This window comes from Neltuma alba, unplaced genomic scaffold (genome assembly GCF_004799145.2).
Source record: "Neltuma alba isolate B1F8T4 unplaced genomic scaffold, ASM479914v2 tig00005882_pilon, whole genome shotgun sequence".
In the NCBI taxonomy this organism is placed as follows: Eukaryota; Viridiplantae; Streptophyta; class Magnoliopsida; order Fabales; family Fabaceae; genus Neltuma; species Neltuma alba.
Window position 1 is genome coordinate 1 of NW_021634268.1, and position 21,783 is coordinate 21,783.

The 21,783-nt window shown below is 35.8% G+C and overlaps 1 protein-coding gene and 1 pseudogene across 1 annotated transcript; both read left to right on the forward strand.

Annotated features, from left to right (window-relative positions):
- Nucleotides 1-63: 63 nt before the first annotated feature.
- LOC114748980 (protein CHROMATIN REMODELING 5-like) lies at nt 64-16,453 on the forward strand (the record flags this gene model as incomplete). Its single annotated transcript, XM_028937443.1, has 29 exons — nt 64-154; nt 233-673; nt 1,318-1,542; nt 1,740-1,823; nt 2,287-2,346; nt 2,435-2,538; nt 2,773-2,824; nt 4,144-4,207; nt 5,322-5,415; nt 5,487-5,574; nt 5,651-5,785; nt 7,183-7,374; nt 7,485-7,552; nt 8,215-8,308; nt 8,421-8,545; nt 8,636-8,699; nt 9,014-9,226; nt 10,399-10,641; nt 10,740-10,850; nt 11,067-11,153; nt 11,365-11,547; nt 11,688-11,768; nt 11,932-12,168; nt 13,227-13,382; nt 13,476-13,653; nt 13,743-13,924; nt 14,673-15,023; nt 15,127-15,220; nt 15,390-16,453. Coding segments are annotated over 29 exons (4,579 nt in total), but the record flags the coding sequence as incomplete, so codon positions are not given.
- A 1,560-nt stretch (nt 16,454-18,013) lies between these two features.
- On the forward strand, nt 18,014-21,736 carry LOC114748983 (serine--glyoxylate aminotransferase-like; annotated as a pseudogene).
- The last annotated feature ends 47 nt before the right edge of the window (nt 21,737-21,783 follow it).

Consider the following 21,783-nt stretch of genomic DNA (forward strand, 5'->3'; position numbering starts at 1 on the left):
AAAATTTCTCTACTTTCTTTGGTTTAGTTTATGGTATTAGATCAAACTGGTTCTTTCTTGTAGTGCCGGTGTGATGAAGACAGGTGTGGGTAATACAAGAAAGAAGTTTAGTTTACAGATGGTTGCATATCTAACTGGTCTTTTGTTGCTTCATGTTAGTTTAGGAGTTTGCATATTTTGCTTTTAGTTGGTGCGTATTTGTGATAGCAATTAAATTTAATAATGATTTCAGGATAAAGATTGGGAGGGTGAAGAATCAGATGAAGATGATGATAGTGATGATAATCTAGATGTTTCAGATGATGATGATACCTACTATGGAAGAAAACCTACGAGTCGGCAACGTGGCAAAGTGGGACGAACTGTAAAACCTACTAGAGAACGCAAATCATTTGGTGCGTCTGGTCGGCAAAGAAAGCCTAAGACATCTTTTGAAGAGTATGCGTCAACAGCAGAGGATTCTGAAAGTGAAAGTGATGATGATTTCAAAAGCATGAGAAAGAGAGGTGCAAATGCTCGCAAGAATAATGTTCGTTCTTCTGCGGCTGCTAGTTTTTCTGGCCAGAGCAGTGAGGTTCGCACATCTAGTAGGACAGTTAGGAAGAAGGTGTCATATGTTGAAAGTGAAGAAAGTGAAGAAGCAGATGAAGGGAAGAAGAAGAAGTCCCAAAAAGTACTGCCTAAAATACATGCTTTTCATTGATGCTTTTGTCTATGTTGAACATAATTGCAAGTGTTCTGGAATGTATCTTTGTGGTGATTTTCCATTATGTTGGGTTGTGTTATTCACGTGTAAGGAAGCTTGAAAAAATTGAATCATAGTGGTTATAGCAGGTGAGATATAGAGTGTATTCCTTTGCACTGTCTATGGTTTTTAAGACATAATACTTTATTCTTTCTGCTGAGATGACTTTTTATTTATTTCATTATGTTTGTTTTCCGTTATTGGGTGATATAAAGGGGTATAGTTTGATGTGTTTGTTACATGCTAGTAGGCTCTTTGTAAGTCTTTGATTTAGCTTAACTTATAGCCTCAGTATGCCTGAACTTTGTTCAAAGTGGCGGTATTGTTTTAACGTCATTATTTCTTTATCTTTTAAGGGTTTTGCTTGCTCCTGACCTGATGATTATGGAAATTGTATGAAAAATGGTTTAATTCTCAAGTAATGATAGTACAATTATTTTCTGGGCCATGTGGACATGACTTGAAGGTGTGTGGTTAACTAGTTATTGGCTTTAATTCCACGAATGTTCTCTTTTTCTTCAATTTCCCATTGTTTTCTACCAACTATTCTGAATTGTGATCCATTTCTTCAGGAAGAGCTTGAAGAGGAAGATGGTGACTCCATTGAAAAGGTGCTTTGGCATCAGCCAAAGGGCATGGCTGATGAGGCGCGGAGGAATAATAGATCAACAGAACCTGTTTTATGGAGTAATTTGTTTGATTCTGAACCTGATTGGAATGAGATGGAATTCTTAATAAAATGGAAAGGCCAGTCACATTTGCACTGTCAATGGAAGTCATTTGCTGAGCTGCAAAATGTATATTTCTCATCCTTATTGTTGATGCTATTTGCTTTATCTACCTCTGTTTTTATTTTCCCCCTTTTTTGAAGTCCTAAGTGATGATTCTACTCCTCTTTGAGTTAATTTTGCACATCTTTTATATTTGAGGTTTATTCTGTGTGTCTTTCTTGCTCAAGTGGCGTACCTGCTGTTTGTTGTTTGTGAGATTGCAGCTCAGTGGTTTTAAGAAGGTTTTAAATTATATGAAGAAAGTGACGGAGGACATCCGGTACAGGAACACAATCTCAAGAGAGGAGGTAAATAATTGTGTTTGGACAGAAGCATATAGCCTTACCCAATCCCCTTGGACATTCTGGTGTTGTTGAAATATTTTTTTGTTATGAGTAAAACTGCATTGTATTTTCCAAATAATTTACATGTAAGTAAACTTTTTAGTGTATATACTGTGAGAGAAGTAGTGGTAATATGTTATGTGCTTCTTAAAAAAAATTGTGTATCCCTTTACTTCTGCTTAACTGCTGCAGGTTACAATCATTTAGTTGATGTTCCTATGGTTTTGATCTTTTCTTAAGTGTTTATATATATGTATATTTAATTCCTATAGCGCACTGTTAGGGGAACTAATTCCATGTTTTATGTTTGTACTTCAATTTTCTCCTGAATGATTATCATTCAAAGCTTACTTTCGACTTGTATCTTGACATTATCCAAGCGTTGGGCATGTTTCAGTTTTTAATCATTTAATGGGGCTGTTTGCAGATTGAGGTCAATGATGTGAGTAAGGAGATGGATTTAGATATTATCAAGCAAAATAGCCAGGTTTGTTTTTCTGCGTTTTATGACTTTGATCTTCCACTTTTCTTTGTTTTATGATGCACTGCATCTAATTTAGTCATATTTTGTTTAGGTGGAAAGAATCATTGCGGATAGAATCAGCAAAGATAATTCTGGCAATGTTATTATAGAATATTTGGTCAAGTGGCAAGGGCTGTCTTATGCTGAAGTGACATGGTAGGGTAAAGCTAATTATAGATTAACTTGTGCCTTTATTTTTCTGTTCTTATCTAAGGCCTTTTAATTAGAAAGGAACAGTTGATCTTATTGCCTCCTTGTTTTAGGTCCTTACCTGTGGGTATAATGTTTTCTATTTTATGCTGCAGCCGTTAATATTAGTTGATCTTTGTGCATTGGTACCTTCGAGTGTGGAATACTAATGTTTTTTTTCTTGGTTGGCTTTTCTACCAGGGAGAAAGACACAGATATTGCTTTTGCTCAGCATGCTATTGATGAGTACAAGGTAACTTCATTTTATTTTAATAATTTATTGGGGAAAATTAATTATTTAGTCCTCATAGTTTTAACTTGCTTACAGCTCAGTCTCTGAAGTTTAACTTATTCAACTCGGCCCCTCAAGTTTTAGCTGTTTAATCTATTGGTCCATGTACTTAAATGTCTAGTTTTTTACGGATTGAGTTGTAACCGAATCATGAAGTACAGGGATCAGCAGATTAAATAGCCAAATTTAGATGGCATGGCCTAAATAAGATTAGGGCTTTCTTTGACTTAGGAAGCTTATGAACAAGTGGCATGAAGTAGGTACTCTACGACAAGCATGTGGACTCAGCAATTTAGAGGTTTATAAGTATTATGTGGGTAGTATTTGTCCAAATAAATAGGAAGAGTATTTCTTACACACAACACTATTAATAACTTTTGAATAGTACTACAAAAATGCCATTTATATTCTATATCTCATAACTTTTAGAAGTATCTCCTGTGTCATTTACAATAGAATGAGTTTTACGTGTTCTGTTACGTAATTGAATGATCTCATTTATGCAACTGTTAGGGAATAACAGAAAATACAGATAAAAAATGAGGTCTGAGAAAATTCTATGCATTTTATATTTAAGTAATTTACTGAATCTTTCTGCGGTCATTGTCCTCTAATTTGAGTGTGTCATGAGCTCCAATTTTAAAAATTGGCGTCAATTCAGCTGATAGATGAGAATGTGCGATCATCATATTCTTGGGCTAGCATGTGTTAAACCAAGACTTGGTCCTTCCCCAAGTGAATTTTAGGTCTGAATCCCTTGCATGGGAATGGTGTTTTAGGGAGAGTAAGTTCTGAGGTTTTGGCCCTGCTGGTGCACTTAGGAGAATAAAATCTCTTAGGTGTTGGCCCTACTTTTAGAGTATTCTAAACTATTGAAGTTGCAAAAGTTGCCATGATAGTGTCCTCCCTTCCGTGCATTTGACACATACAAGCACACCCACTCATTTGATTGGGAGCCTGGATGTTGCAAGAGACAGGGCAATTGATTGTCTAACTTCTGCACCGTGGTTGATTTGCTGGGATCAATGCTTATATTTTCTTCCTTCCGATCAATAGTTATTTTGTCCATCTTCTACCTCACGAGCATGTCTCAGAAGGAGTCGTATAGGCTGTTGGATTTATCTTATAGTTTCAGTCCAACTTGTATTTCGGGACCTGTATTTTTACTTAACAGTGCTGTCTATTGTCAGCAAGCTAATCCGTATGGGGAAAATCTGTTAATGTTCTTAAATTACTTATCCAATAGCAGTAAGCATTTTGTTCTGTTACCTCTTGAGCAGGCTCGTGAGGCTGCAATGTCAGTTCAAGGAAAGAGTGTAGATCTACAACGCAAGAAAAGTAAAGGTTTGTGTCTATTTAGTGTTTTTCAAACTGGTATGAGGCTGTGTATTTTGTGAGACTGATGTGAAATGCATATTTCTGTGCCTTATTTCAATGAAACTATGTATATTTGCAATTGTGCCTTGGTTGCACTGTATCCTTCATTTGGCTTTTGGTGCATTATTACTTTGGCAAGTCTTGGCATTTCTGATATATGGGGAAGTATCCTATTCAATAGACACCCTTCTATAAACGGGTGTCTATTGAATGATATATTTCTATTTTAGCCCATTCTCTCCCTTCTATATGTATCATTTTCCCTTTATGTTCTTGGCTAATTTACATAACGGATTTTTAAATTCTTTTCATATTATTATGCTAATAGTGCTATCTAACAGGGTTGCCTTCTCTCATGCTTGGCCCGGTTTTGAAGCTTAGGCCTTAAAACCGTGTGTGTTGCAGATTGGTGTAACCATGTTCATATGTAGAGACTTCTGGGTCTAGATTTAATTGAATGAATCTATTGGAAATAATTCTCTGATACTTCAATGGTTTTTGCCCACTCACTGTTTCACACATAAAAGAGATTTTTAAGTCTGCAATTTTTTGTGCGTCAGAATTTCAATACTCTTACTTCAAAGCTTTTATCATGACATGAAATTATGAAGTAGTTGGAACCATATTGATTGAATACTTTGTGTTAATATTTGTTTTTTGGTGTAAGTTTAAGGTGCAGTGGTAGTATTTTCTCTGGGAACTTATCTGTCTTTTCACATATTGTTAATGTTTTCCTACAAAATTTAATTGCCACTATGATTGAAAACAAATCAAGTTATCAGATTATTAGTCTAAAAGTTGAATTATTGAACTGATATATCCATTCTAAATTTAAAAGCATTTATTGACAAACTTATGTTTAATTTACTCAACAGCAAGTATTTGAAAGTTGATAAATGAAATCTTCTTTATGATGAGCATTTCACTCTGGTGCCTTCCTTTTATTTTTATTCTGCTTTCTTCTATATTTTTCAGATACATGTTGGCACTATGGATAATTTTCCAGTTTCTTGTTCTGAATATGTGATATTTTTCATATGCAAAGAATGCTATTTTAATATGTGCTTTTATGATTATTTAGCAAGTTTGAGGAAGCTTGATGAACAGCCTGAGTGGTTGAAGGGGGGAAAGCTTCGTGATTATCAACTTGAGGGCTTGAATTTTCTTGTTAACAGGTATGTATACATGTCTGAATACATCATGCTTTTCACTGACAGATGCTCTAATTTTCCCTATTGTATGACAGTTGGAGAAATGACACAAATGTTATTTTAGCTGATGAAATGGGTCTTGGTAAAACTGTTCAGTCAGTATCGATGCTTGGTTTTCTTCAGGTATAATACAAGTTTTCTGTTTGCCTTTCTGATGTTTTGCTATTTTGAAGATAATTATATCATTTCCCTGTTGCAGAATGCCCAGCAAATCCATGGCCCCTTTCTTGTAGTTGTCCCTTTGTCTACTTTGTCAAACTGGGCCAAAGAGTTCAGGAAGTGGCTTCCTGATATGAATATTATTGTATATGTTGGTAATCGAGCAGGGCGAGAGGTAAGAGCTATTTCTTGAATTCCTGGTCTACATGTGAAAGTTATTACACAGTGAGTAGGATATTTGATTATTAACGTGTTGCTGGAACCCTTTCCTCTCAGTTTAACTGCTGATCAATATAAATTTCATTTATTCTAAAATAAAGCCTAGAATGGGTGGAAAATTTAATCCCTTGCTGGTTTGAATGTTAACAATTATCCCACTGGCTTTGATATTCCCTTATTTCATATCTGTGGGGGCAGTGAGTCTGCTGATTTAGTTTTAAGGACATAGTGTCTCCTGGATCCTATACCTACTACATATACAAAAGTAGGTTAGTGAAGTTGGGATCTAGTCTAGTGTGGGATAAGTTATAGTCATATATGCTTGTTTGCCTTTTTGTTATTTTTTATATTATAATTTTCTTTTCAAATGTTCAAGAGGAAAATGGGCAATAATGTACATTTGGAAGAGGTTTTTACCCTTTATCAACGATTCTTTTCTTAGAGATTATTAGTTATCTTCAAATGTCAATGGGTGTTGTAACCCCGTTTCTTTTCATTTAAACACTTTATGTGTGCTTTAAGATATCGTTTACCATAGGTTTCTCAATCATGAAAAGATGGCTATGGTTCCACTCATTTTCTGTCTCATCGACCGCATTTTCTTGGTATGTGCTTAGTTGCTGTGTTGTCCATTGAAGTTAACCTTATTTGCCATGGTTGCATATGCTGTTTTGTTTATTTTAAACGCCACAAGCTTGGTTCATTGGAGCTATATATATTTTTAAGACAATTTTTGTTCGTTTAAATCCCTACTGTGCACTTGAGTTCATCAACTTTTAATAGTGTGGGACTGCTGCTTGCAATTCGTCACATATGTTGGGATATGCTGATATGGCAGCCATGTTTGAACCCATCAATCAAATTGTTATTTCAATTGTCCTTTAATTTAATCGCGGAGATATACCAAATTTTGTTGTTTTCTTTGGTCTTCAATGCCTATATTGTTTTGTGTTGTGTTTCTCCATTCAAATGTGATGTTGATCAGGAATGTTAAACTGTCAATTTGAGCACCACTTTGTAAAGCGGGGTTCTTTTGACAGAGAAAACTGTAGTGATTTATCTTATTTGAGTTGGCTGGCATAATATTTAGCTGCGATGAATGGGGGGTGGTTCTGTCGGCTGCCTTTGAGTTTGAAATCAGCTCTTCTAGACGTTGGTATTTGTGATTCAAATTAACATCGGAGCAATTTGTTCTGCTTGATTACTTTCGTGCAGATGGTTTAATGTTGTAATGTTATATATTTCATTTTTAGGGAATATTAAAGAAAGCTGCAAACACTTTGTGTTCAATTGTTTTTAATGTTAAATGTCATGTAATTTGCCCCCCCTTGATTGTCTGCTTTCCGGTGGCAGGTTTGTCAACTGTATGAATTTCATAATGATAAAAAGGTTGGCAGGCCTATAAAATTTAATGCCCTCTTGACTACATATGAAGTAGTTCTGAAGGATAAAGCTGTTCTCTCCAAGATTAAATGGAATTATTTGATGGTTGATGAGGCTCATAGGCTGAAAAATAGCGAGGCTCAGCTGTACACTACACTTTCAGTATGTAACGTTTCCTCTTAATTTCCACGTTGACAGTATTTCGTGATGCTCTCTCTATTTTTTTTTTGCCTTTTGGAATATTAACTTACTTTATTTTTCTGATTTCCTAGGAATTTAGCACCAAGAACAAATTGCTTATCACTGGCACCCCCCTACAGAACAGTGTTGAAGAGCTGTGGTAACTAAATAGCATTCTCATTTATTTTTGGCTTGTTAAAGGGAGAGTATCTTCTTTGTACAATAACAGATTTTATTATTTTTTTGGATAGATGGCAATAATTCTGAGCTCATAATGCAATCTGATTTTGCTTTCATCTTTATTAAGGTTCCATTGAATGCACATTTAACTAAATGCCTGATGCAATAATTAGCTGGCACATGTACTATAGATCCTTATGCATATATGATATTCATGTAGGAAAGATAGAAATCATATTCCTTCTTCTAAGATGCTTCTCTTGTTTCATTAGCCTCTTAGTTGCTTCTGAGTGCTAGCTCTATATTAATGTTGTCATGTGTTGAAACTACAGTTTACCAGTTTCCATGGTAGAAACAGAGCATGTCTCATGTCACGGTATAAGCAAGTACTCTATAGCGGAGCACATTTATTTGAGTACTTGACGTAGATCAATCTGTTCCATTGGTTGATCAGTTGATGGTTTTAATGTTGTGGTGAACACCACTCTGTTTATTTGTGGTTGTTTTTCTCTCAGTTTTAACTATCATACATATGTATGTATACACTCTAAGGAAATTATCAAGAAAGATATTAGCATCTTAATTTTGGTTCCCTCAGTTTTCTTCACTTCTCTATAACAGATTACTTTCTTTGTTTCCTAGGGCCTTGCTTCATTTCCTTGATCCTGATAAGTTCAAGAGCAAGGATGATTTTGTTCAAAACTATAAGAATCTGAGTTTGTTCAATGAGAATGAGGTATGGTTTGCCTTTATTATCTCCCCCCCCCCCCATTTTATCTGTTCCTTAATTGCCTTGTTCAAGAGTTTTTCTTTCGGGTAAATTGATGCCTATGCATTTTACATGTTAGCTTGCCAATCTTCATATGGAATTGAAGCCTCACATACTCCGAAGAGTCATAAAAGATGTAGAGAAATCGTTGCCCCCAAAAATTGAGCGTATACTCAGAGTTGAAATGTCTCCTCTTCAAAAACAGTGAGTACTATTTTTTTGTTTTAATTATATTGTTCGTAGCCACCCTGTGAGTTCGCTTTTTATGTTCCTGCTACCTTTGCATTTGTATAGGTATTACAAGTGGATTTTGGAACGTAACTTTCATGATTTGAACAAAGGAGTTCGTGGGAATCAGGTCATCTTACTATTGTTTTATAATCTTTTTATAATAATTTTGTTGAGTTATTTTATGTGGTGCCTGTGTTTTTTCTCCATGATGCTGATTTGGGAAGATGGTAGAAGTAATATTGCTTGTATGGGTTATCTTTCCAGTTGTTCTGTTTAAACAGACATTGTTTCAAATGTGGTATATAATGTTTTTTCCCTCTCCATTTCCTGGGATTATCAGTTTGTCAATGATTTTTTCCCTGTAACCATGTTGCTTCTGAATTTCGTTGCTCTTGACCATTTTACAAGCTCAGGTGTTCTCCTTTATCTGTCTTATTTCAGGTTTCTCTACTTAACATTGTGGTTGAATTAAAGAAGTGCTGCAACCATCCCTTCTTGTTTGAAAGTGCTGACCATGGTTACGGGGGGGACTCAGGAAGTAGTGATAGCAGTAAACTCGAGAGAATTGTCTTCAGCAGTGGGAAGCTTGTCATACTTGATAAGCTACTTGTTAGATTGCATGAGACTAAACATCGTGTTCTGATATTCTCTCAGGTTGGTTGTTGGAACTGGTTCACCAGGTGTAGTTCTTGATAAATGATCTTACTGAAACTTTTGCTGAACAATGTTGCATTATTCTACCTCTATTCCTAAATATAAGATCTACTTTGTAGTGCAAATTACACTACAAAGTGAATGTTATATTTAGGACCGGAGGTAGTATATATACAAATCTATAGGAATTGATCCAATTCAAATCTTTACTGTTGGGTATGTTTGTATTGAGGAAACTGGAGAAGGGAAGGGAGGAGGGTGTTTGATTTATATATTTCTCTTTATTTTAGATATAAATAAACATTCCATCCCTTCCCTTCTCCTCAATTTAAACATACAATTATGGTGATTTCTGACGTGTATAGTTGAATTAATTTTACTTGCGATAATTATGCTTGATATTCGGCAAAAAGATAACTATGCTTGGTAATGTTGTTCAAACTGCTTAGTAACTAGTCTACTGGCATGAATGGCTTGGCACAGTTTGTTAAGATGCTTAATTTATCACCAATCAGTACTTATGAAGTTTTTTGTCTTTGGATACTTGAGTGCCCGCTAGAAGTGTTCCTGTTTAGTTAAAAATTTAAAATTGTGATGCAGCCAATAGTTCTTAGGCTGTCATGGAAGCCTTAATGGATGGGTTGCTCTTCTTCCTGTTTTGGAAGAATTAGTTGCCTTAGCTTCTTCAGTGCCTATAGAAAAATTAAAGACAAAAATTTCTTGAAGAACTATGGGAAAACTGGTGCTTATTGATAATATATTTAAACAGTTTATTCCTAGTTGCCAATCAGTCTGAATACTTCCAGTTTCTGAAGTCTGAAAGCAAAGCTGTTTTGATGTCTTATTTATTTTGAAGGTTCATGAAATCTAGGAGGTCATATAAAAACATGGGAAAATCCCAAAAAAAAAAACCTCTTGAATTTCAAAATTCCAGATTAGTCTTATTTATTACACTTTAATGGCAATTGACTATTCTTGAAAAACAAATGACAACACATTTTTGTGGTAATTTCTGATTTGAGATTTTGAAATTCAAGAGGTATTTTTTTGGGATTTTCCCTAAAAAACATCTCAAGTATTACTGAGTGTTCTGCTTGCTGCGGTTGATGTGCTTTAGTCTTGGGGATATATTGATTGCTAATTCTGAATCAATATATCACATACTTATGTAGATGGTTAGGATGCTGGACATACTGGCCGAGTACATGTCCCTTAGAGGATTTCAATTCCAGAGGCTTGATGGAAGTACAAAGGCTGAGTTGCGACAGCAGGCAATGGATCATTTTAATGCACCTGGTAGTGATGATTTTTGCTTCCTTCTTTCAACTAGAGCAGGAGGTCTAGGTATCAATCTTGCCACAGCAGACACTGTCATAATATTTGATTCAGACTGGAATCCCCAGAATGACCTCCAGGTATTAGCATGTTTATTATTTCTATTATCATGTTTATTGTTGTTGGTATTTCAACAATGGGTTTAGGTTACCTACTTCTATCTTTTATTCTCTTTTAGGCCATGAGCAGAGCACATAGAATTGGGCAACAAGAAGTTGTCAACATATATAGATTTTTGACCAGCAAAAGTGTCGAGGAAGATATTTTAGAACGGGCTAAGAAAAAGATGGTATGAATCTTTTGCCTTTCCTTTTACTATATCATAATAAATTTACTTAATAGTATATCCATTCATTTTTCAGAAAAAACTTTACGTTGTGTTTATACGTGAATTTTGCATCTATATTTTTCTCTTGCACATGCAGAGCTATATAACTTATTTGTTTCATAATTTGCCTTGAGCCCGATAATTCTACACTCCTTTTCACGTGAACATGTTTTGTAGGTCCTTGACCACTTGGTCATTCAAAAATTAAATGCAGAGGGTAGACTGGAGAAGAAAGAAGCCAAGAAAGGAGGTCTTTTTGACAAAGTAAGGATACATGTCAAAATTGATTAATTGCTGGTTTGTAGACATGTTTCCATTGGATTATGTGATACCATTGTAGATGATATTACTGGGCTAATATCATCCCTGTTATTTTAGTACATAAAACCTATTGAATCATATTGGTTCCACTCTTTAGGTGTTTGCTTTTGATTTATTACCCTACCGTATCAAACTTGTGCTTCTTCCATGACAGAATGAGCTATCAGCAATTTTGAGATTTGGGGCAGAGGAGCTTTTTAAGGAAGAAAGAAATGATGAAGAGAGTAAAAAGCGACTTTTAAGTATGGATATAGATGAGATTCTTGAAAGAGCAGAGAAGGTTGAAGAGAAGGAAGCCGAGGGAGAGCAAGCGCATGAATTATTGAGTGCCTTTAAGGTACGATTCAGGGACCACATCCTATATCCAGTTCTTCCATGTGATTTTATCGTGTGATTATTCGTATTTTACAGAGCATAATTTGAGTTGGGACAGGGCATTACTTAGCTGCTATTCTTTTTCAACTTGCTTTTCTACAGGTTGCTAATTTCTGCAATGATGAAGATGATGGGAGTTTCTGGAGTCGTTGGATAAAACCTGATGCAGTAGCCCAAGCTGAAGTATTGTTCTCTTTTGATCTTCCCCTAGAAAATCTCCTAAATTTGTTTCTAAAATATTGCTTGTTTAGTTTTAGCATGTATATCTCTCTCTTCTGTTCGATTCAAGACGTGTAATTCTATTTTTTCTGTTTTTTCCCCTTGCTTTTTCTGTTTTCTTTTGTAGGAAGCTTTGGCTCCACGTGCTGCAAGGAGCATTAAAAGTTACGCAGAGGCCAATCAATCTGAAAGAAGTAGTAAACGTAAAAAGAAAGAACCTGAGCCTCCTGAGCGAGCTCAGAAACGCCGGAAAGCTGAGTATTCAGCTCCTGCAACGCCAATGATTGAGGGAGCATCAGCCCAAGTGAGATGTTGGTCCTATGGGAGTGTATCTAAAAGAGATGCACTACGATTTTCTCGTGCTGTAAGTTCCTATTATAACTGACAACCAGTTACGTCATTTCCTTAAATTTCTTATTTTTGGCAGCCTTAATGTTATGATGCCCTATCAGCATTTTCTTAATATGAAAATTTTGATAATCAATTTCTAAATCGGCTGCATGCTTGTTACCACTGAAAAAGTAGCCCCCTTATTATTGCTGCTGCATAAATGTAAGTTTTACAGAGAAATATGTTACAACGATAAAATTTATTGGGATCAGGGTGTAGGTGGGAAGAAGATAACCAAAGTATTGTATTTTATGTTTGATTCAACATGTTGGGAGTGTGGCCAAAATTTTGGACGGGCTAATTCTAGTTTTTTGTAGTTTATTAGTGAAACTGGATTGCAAATTATTGAACATAGTGGCATTATTGACGTGGGGTGTGTAGCTGTTTTCTTTGCTCAGGGTATACCTCCATGGCTTACGCTTTGTGGAGTAGTTTTCACCATTGAATAATTGTTTCCTTCGCAAACCTTGCACCAAATTTAAGTTGGTCACCTTAATGTGATTTAGCACGAGTTTTTTTCTTTTTTTTTTGGCCCAAATTAACACAAGCTCAAATCACATCCAATCATTCCGTACACACAACTATGAAGCAATAAATATTTTTCTGTCCTTTTCTGTGAGTACGTTACTCGTGCTGTTATTTGCTATTGTTCATACAAGTTTTCAGAAATATACTGCGGTTTGAGATTTTGAGTGGAGTGGTCCTAGGGGAATAGGACAATATAATTGAGCATAAATTGGGGGTTCTTGTTTTGGCTTAGAGTAGAAATCATGGTTTACCTTTTTGACATCTGAAAACTTCCCTCAGACATGTTTGGGCATCCCTGTGGGTTTAATCAAGTTGTGTTAATTTTTGGGATAGCTTTCTTAGAAACATTTCTTTGCGCCCCTCCCTCCCTCCCTCCCTCCCTGTCTATCTTGGAGAGATTTGTTCAGAATATGCTTTTATGCTGATTGTATATTCCTTTATTTTGTTATTTTCATCATTTTCCTTATAAACTATTGTTGATACTAATCACAAAAAGAAAATCAGGTTATGAAATTTGGGAATGAGAGCCAAATCCACTTAATAGCTGCTGAGGTTGGTGGGGCATTTGCGGCTGCTCCGCCTGAAGCTCAGATTGAACTTTTCAATTCTCTAATTGATGGCTGTAAAGAAGCAGCAGAACAAGGAAGTATAGACCCAAAGGTTTGTATAGCACTAAATTTCTTTACAAGCATTTGTGGAATTGCTTAATGTATTCTAATCATTTTCATGTGTGGCATGTATAACTGCATACAGGGGCCTCTTTTGGACTTTTTTGGTGTCCCAGTGAAGGCAAATGATCTGCTTAACCGTGTTCAAGAACTCCAACTCTTGGCAAAGCGCATTAGTAGATATGAAGATCCCATTGCACAGTTTCGTGTTTTAACATATCTTAAACCTTCAAACTGGTCTAAAGGTTGTGGGTGGAATCAAAGTAGGTGTTACCCATTATGGTTTGTATTTATGCATTTTCATGAGTTTGTTGATTTCTGGTCTTGCTGATAATAGTTTACTTGTTGACAGTTGATGATGCAAGATTGCTTCTTGGAATTCATTATCATGGATTTGGTAATTGGGAAAAGATACGATTAGATGAAAGGCTTGGCCTCATGAAGAAGATTGCACCGGTTGAACTTCATCACCATGAAACTTTCTTGCCACGAGCTCCTAATTTGAGAGATCGTGCTAATGCCCTTTTGGAACAAGTATGTAATTGTGTTAATCTAATCTACTCTCTTGTTTCAATGCTTTTATATGCTTCCTGGTCTTGTGGAATTGAAATTACTTTTTGACTTCTTTTTCTACTTAACCATGCATGTATGGTGATGATATGCATGCTAACTACAGGAGCTTTGCTAGTCCATGTTTAGGTTACTCTTAGCAGCATCATAGTGTGATTTTTCTTTTCTCCTTTTTAATCCCTGTGGCACACTGATGTGAGGATAAAAGCTGGTGTTCTCAAGCAATATTATTTATGTGCTGCAATGGATTTGCTTTTATTTTGGCATGTATTATTTATCTCCCTGCAAAGTTTCTCTGCATGACAGGGGAATCATACCTGAAGACTGCTATAATATACAAGGTTTTAATAGTTCTTTTACCTAATGGAAAATAGAAGTTGCCTTTTTTGTTTAGATGTGGTTTCTTTTGAACCCTGTAAAAGAAGAAACTAATGGGGTCAATTTAGGTGTAGCGGGTTTGGAGTATCTTGAAACAATTATCACACTAGTGTTATTTCTCACAGGTGCCTTCAAAGATATTATCTTACCTCTGGTTCAGGATCTGCAGTACGGTCCTAAATCAGGGGTCATACTACTTTTGTCTATAGTTGGTTAATGATTTTTGTTCATTGCACTGCAACTGTATTGCTTGACCTGTCATGGTGTCTTTATTTATTTATTTATTTTGGGCCATTAATGGCATGAGCTAATTCCTGGACTATAATTCATCTAGGAACTCGTTGTTCTTGGTGGTAAAAATGCCAATAGTAAAGGGGGCCGCAAGGCTTCCAAGAAGGAGAGGGAAAATCTTATGAGCATTTCAGTGGCACGTGGGCCAGAGAAGAGAAAATTAAGTTCTTCTAAAGTTAACGCCCAAATGAGAAAGGATAGGTCCCTGAGGTCCCAGAGGATTGAACCAATAGTAAAAGAAGAGGGTGAAATGTCTGACAATGATGAGGTGTATGAGCAGTTCAAGGAAGTAAAATGGATGGAATGGTGTCAGGATGTGATGATTGATGAAATGAAAACCTTGAAACGTCTGCACAGGTTGCAGACAACCAGTGCCAACCTCCCAAAGGAAAAGGTACGCTTAAAAGTGACCTCTTAAGGAACCCCACCACCCCACCCAAAAAAAAAAAATGATGACACTTTCACTATTCACATATGTTTGACCTGGTTTTTTGCAGGTGCTTTCCAAAATCCGCAATTACTTGCAGCTTCTTGGGCTGAGAATAGATCAAATTGTGTTAGAACATGAACAGGAGCCTTATAAGCAAGATAGTAAGTTCTGCTTCCAGTTCTGAACGTTAATGCTCTTCGCTTCTTAGTTATTTTAGCCAATTTGTTAATGTCTTGAATCTTGATCCCATCTTTCTTTTAAACCATGTGGATTTTGTTTATCTTCTTGGATGACTGGCGTTGTCTGACTTTGTTCCCTTGTTACTTGCAGGGATGACAACGCGACTGTGGAACTATGTCTCCACCTTCTCCCATCTTTCAGGGGAGAGGCTGTATCAGATCTATTCCAAACTTAAACAGGAGCAACAAGAGGAGGCTGGGGTTGGCCCTTCTCACATCAATGGGTCAGTATCTGGTCCATTTGGGAGAAATCACCCTAATTCATTCCCTCGTCATATGGAGAGACAAAGAGGATACAAAAATGTGACTTCCTATCAAATGCCAGAACCAGTTCACAATACAGGAAAATCTGAGGCTTGGAAACGAAGGAGGAGAGGAGAAGGCGACAGTCATTTTCAAGGTCAGCCACCATCTCAGAGAGCTATGGGTAATGGAATCCAAATATCTGACCCTAACTCACTGGGGATTCTTGGGGCTGGACCCTCTGATAGACGTTTTGTTAGTGAGAAACCATATAGGACACGACCTGGTGGGGTTCCTCCAAGACAGGGTTTCTCCTCAGGCATAAAATAGTCACTTATCTGTGGATGAGAATGGCTGATTCTAGAGTTTTGGCAGTCGGCTATGGGCCGTGCCTCTGCATGTACATGGCTTCAGCTACTGTATATTCTCTGGAGTATTTTTTTTGGCAACCCATGGGAATAATGAGATCTTGCAGATCCTTTTTTGGCCCCCTCTGGCTGACTTGACGTATCCCGAAACATGGGATTTGCAGCCTTGAACGAGTTAGTCGAAGCCGACGATGATCTGGGCTGTGCAAGATGAAAGGAGTCTTGCCCCCTTTTTTCCTCATTGTCAGCCTTTTGATTTTCACCATCCTCCCTGAAAGTTGAGCTCAGCAAAGTGTTTACGTATATAGCGAAAAATCTTGAAAGGATTTTTTTTTCTTTTTTAATCTTGACATTCGATACAGACATGTATTAGGAAAGTGTATATTATCAGTTTTGCAATTTAATTGAACTTGTTTGGCCTCTTCAGGATAAAATTATGTCAGCTTATGCATACAGGAATGTATTTTATCTCCAAGATTTTGTGCAACTCTTCCCAAGTGATTTCCACTAGTCAATGAAAAATGAATTCTTGGATTTTTTCCCCCTCCTTGGTTTCCGCATGTATTCTGACTTTTTGTTTTTGATATGTCAATTTTCATTAGTGTGGTGCACGTGGTTCAACAATGACAAATGTTGCATTCGTTTCCAGGTGATTTTTTTTTTTTAAATTCAAAGCCCGCGTTGTTGAACTTGCTTGGATTTATTTGGAACCTTATTTTGTACATTGGCGCTGTAAATTTATTTGTGTGCAGAAATCTCAGCCCATGTGATCAATTTATGCCCACATTTCTATGTGTATTGAAAATGTTTAGCTTAGTTATGTTCAATGTATTAATTATTGTAATTCATATTTCATACGCAAGTTTCTTTATAGTTGTCGAGTTTTGCTGTAGGACTTGTTCCTCTTCAGAGCTCTTAACATTTCATTAATTAAATTTTGCAAATATTTAATTTGTCCTTTTTATTGGTCATGTGGCTGCTCTAGCTTATTATTTTGCTAATTCAGTCTTTACTAATATTTTCCTATAAATATAAAAGTTTTTTCAGGCATAAAGAGTGATTTATTTCTTCGTTCAATTCTTTTACCATTATTTTTTTTTCCTAAAAAAAAAAAAAAGACGTTGGAAGCACAGTTATACGCTGCAAGGTTTTATATACGTACGTGTGTAACTAAGGAGGAATATTCAATGGGCCAGGAAGTTTTTACTTTATAGGATATAATTGAAGAGTTAACATTTGTCTTGCATGTAAGATTTATTTTACAAGTTTATCAGTTTTTTTCCTCAAATTATTGATATTTTTCTAACAATAATCAACCGAGAGGATGGTAGAAAATTAAGAAAAATACTTTAAGTATTTTGTAAAAGATATATTCTTCCGATTCAAAATATAAGATCCTTATATATAAGAGTCTTATATTTAGGATTGAAGAAGTATTATATTAACTAATTTAACTATTATGTCTTATATTAAGAATATGAGGAGTAGTTTATAATATATCTTTTAAATATTTGATACAAATGGGGATTTCCGTGGCACGGGAAAAAAGGGAGAAAGCGAGGTGTTGAAAAGTGATTTGAAAATGAAAAATGAACCCTACGATGAATAGAAACAAAGATGGACATCATAAATTAACAAAGGTCTTTAGCAAAAAAAAAAAAAAAAACACCATCCAAACATCAAGTTTGGACCGTCCATTTTAAGTATTGCTTCGCTTCAAGTAATAAGGATATGAGATATGCCAAGAAAACGTTACTTCTTATTAAAACTAGTGTTGATTAAAATTGGCTAAATTATAAAACCCCCACACTTCATGTCATAGGTAAATAAATTTTATAACCTTTGAAACTTTACAGCATGATTCTCTGAATTTTTCCATACATGTAGATAACTTCAAATCATCAATTTCACAAACCCTTAAATTTTATTTTTGTATACCCCTCAAATTTTAAGTTATATGCAAATAAATCCTTTAAAATTGAAGACATTTATAGATAAATAATGAATGATATTAATAATTTGAGATTTATTTTAGTGAAACATTAGAATATCCCCCACTCGAGCAGTAGGAGACTAATCTCTCGGGACTTGCAGAGACCCAATTATGGGAGCTACTATTGCAAGCACGCCAGCTCTATTTCCATCCTCTAACCCGAGAGAGTGGTTAAGAGACACAGCTCCCCATCCATCTGTGCCAACCTGTGTCGGTATAATTTGAGATTTATTGTAAGAAAAGTTTCACATTTTTTTACCCTCTTTTCATTTTAGCTAAATTTAAGTTGAAGATTCATTTGCAGAATCTAGGGCTCTGAATTCAAAGATGGAAAGGGTAATTCACAAAAATACAAAAAGAAGGATTTATGGTGAGTGTGGCCTGGTCTTCTCCCACAAATGAGGTGCGGTAATGAGGCCGAAATTCTATTCTCTCTTTGTCTTATTGCTTTCCTCAACTTGTTCCATGGAAAGAGAATTCGCAAAAGTACAAAACATTTTTTTTGGGGCTATGTATAGGTATCTTTTTAGTAGATTATCGGAATGTGGACATCTTTTCCCGTAAAAGTTTGAATTTTAATTCTTCACGTTGTGAGGCCCTTCAACTCAAAAGAAAGATTTATTGTAATAGAAAGTAAAAATATCATTTATGCAAACGGGATAATTAAATTTGCAGAGTAGATAACTCATTTTTTTGAAAAATTAGTTTGAGATTGAAATTCTAAATGTATTTAAGTGATGAAAGTGAAAAATATTTCAAAATTGCTTTTGAAAATAATTTTAATGTTGTGATGATACTTGACCATAATACCAATAAAAAAAAAATGTCTATCTTTCAACTGAATAGTTTCGTAGATGTGTTTTGGTTTCGTCGATTATACTACACAACTCATAATCCATAAGAGTTTAAATTTGAATCTTGTCGTAATATAAATCTGATTGAGGATGTGAAGAAGATTTTCAGGACTATTTCTGGAACTTCACTTCTTATTCCCACAACCGGTAACTTTTACACATGGACAGGCCAAATTTTACGGTTGACCTAAAACCGTGATCATTAGCCTTTCACACCCAGTTTACTGAAAAGATTGTATGACTCTCTTGGAGCTTTGATATGAGAAATGCTTGTCTATGAACAAAATATAGCTATTGTACGAGAATACTATGTTTATCCAATGTGTCCTATAACATATCTCTTCTTGAATGGCTTGGTCTTCTTTTGATGTAGGTACTGGTGCATGGGAGAGTGCACTGACAAACACATTGTCTCCGGGAGATCGGATTGTATCTTTTCTAATTGGCCAGTGCAGTTTGCTTTGGATTGATTAGCACACACCATAAAGGCAATTTGCATTGTTCACAATGAGACAGCAACTGGAGTCATTAATAACCTGGCCGAAGTGAGGAACCTCCTTCGTGAGCATTCCATCTAATTCCCTTCTCTCTTCTTCAATGATAGAGGTCAGAATTATAATGAGGCATTGTTTAAAAACTTAAATTTTTGAGTTGAAATGATCTGCCACAAGAATTAAGTTATTTTTATTCTAGAAACTGTAATAGAGCTTGACAGAAGTTTCACTATCGCTTGTTGAGTTTGTGTTATTTTAATTTCTTTTCCTGGTTTATAAGTTTACCAATCCTTGCATTTTCTCTGTTTTGCATACTTTCAGCTTTTCTATACTCATTTATGTTCTTTTTCGTTTCTTTTATTGGTTTACTTTCAATTATATTCCCTGTTTCTTCGATAAAGAAACAGCTTAGTCGTACTACTTGCATCATTGAACAATTTCATCCTTCTGATTTCACAGAAAGTGCAAAAGTCATCCAAATAATACTAATCAGCTTAATTTTTTTAAAACTTCCCCAAGCCCGTTCTTTCCGTGGATTATCCATAAGATAAATCTCACATGGAGCATTGAACTATCAGCTGAATATCAGCATCCAGCCCTCCTGTTTGCTGATGGAATATCTTCCATTTGTGCCCTCGATTTTCGTATGGATGAATGGGGAGTAGATGTTCCCCTGACTGGCTCTCAGAATGCTCTTTCCCTCCCTACTCGTTTAGGCATAGTATGCGCAAGCCCAAAAGCCTTAGAGGCCTCAAAAACTGCAAAATCACTCACAGTTTTCTTTGACTGGAGTGACTACTTGAAGTCCTACAAGTTGGGAACCTACTGGCCTTACACTCCTTCCATCCATTTGTTGTATGGTCTCAGAGCAGCTCTTGATCTCATTTTCTAGGAAGGACTTGAAAATATGATTGCCAGACACCATCGCTCGGGAGAAGCAACCAGGTAAGCACATGATATGCTTATTAATGTTATTATAGCCTTTTAAAAAGTTCATATTTGACATGTCTGAATTTAGTACGGTCTATATAACTGGTCTCCCATGCATCAATTATGGTCCATTTGTTTAAACATTTTAATTAGCTACAGTAGGAGTTGCTGGAAGAAAAACCATTTTAAACTGATTTTGATAAGTGGTTTCCTTTTTTTTTTTTTTTAAAATTAAAGGGACAGGCACTAACAGTCTGAAGTTACAAGTGGGATTGAACCTGCAACCTCCCACTTATAAGAGGAGTTTATATGCCACTAGACTACAAGGCCATTGACTTTGATAAGTGATTTCCAATTAGCTTTTTGTTTACCATAAACAAATGGGCCCTCAGTTATAGTAAGGATCATTTTGAAGAATTATGGATGATTCTGAATGTGGTAGAAATAATACAGGCTTGCAGTGGAGGCATGGCGTTTGAAGAACTGCGCACGGAAGGAGGAGTGGTAGAGTGATTCAGTGACTACGGTTCTTGTTCCTCCTTACATTGATAGTGCTGAAATAGTGAGAGTGGCATGGAAGAGATACAACTCTAGCTTAGGCCTTGGACTTAACAAAGTTGCTGGCAAGGTTTTCAGAATAGGTCATCTTGGCAACTTAGATGAGGTATTCTTAATTTCCCCATCTCCCATCAATCCATGCATTTCATCCTTGTCTGTTTGTATTAATTATATGTATATGTGTGTATGTAAATGTAGACATGTACATACTAAGTGTTTGGAGATTAAGTGTACAGAGACCTAGTTGGTTTGACGAATCTGGTTGGCAAGGCATTAGGAGGCCAAGACAATGTCTAGCCCAACCTAATCATTTCTCACGAAAATAAACTTATGAAATACTTTTACCCAACAATAACAAAAATATAATATAATATAATATAATATAAAAATTGTAATATTATACTATTCATGAGTTATGAACAGTATGTCTTTTCTTGTCATCCTTTACTCTGAAAAAGGAACTCATACACCCATCATATTTATAAAGGGTTGAATACACAACCTTGTATTTAAATAAGACTTAAAGAGGTGTTTAGTGTCAGTTAGACCAAACGGCCCCAACAATATGAGTTATTTCTCAGATTTCATATGATTCACATGATTCACACTAGTTACGTCAATAGATTTGTCTTGTTTTTTGTGCATATTCTCACACACACTCTCTCTCTCCCCCTATATTATGGCTGACCAAATACATACAATAGTACTATATCATTGACTTGTTGATTCTTGCTTATTATGGTTAAATAATTTGCATAACAAACTTTAATCTATGCATTGAAATTTGTTTTCACAGTTGGAACTATTGGGATGTCTTGCTGGAGTGGAGATGGTAATGAGAGATGTGGGATACCCTGTGAAGCTTGGAAGTGGGGTTGGTGCTGCTTGTGCTTACTTGCAGAACAACACTCCTCTCATCCCTTCCAGAATGTGATTTCATTCTCACATTCCTTCAAATTCCTTTCTCTTTTCTGGATTCCATCTGAATTAGACAAACATGCTTACGTGTACAGTCTCTGCTTTTAATTTATTAATTAATAATTAA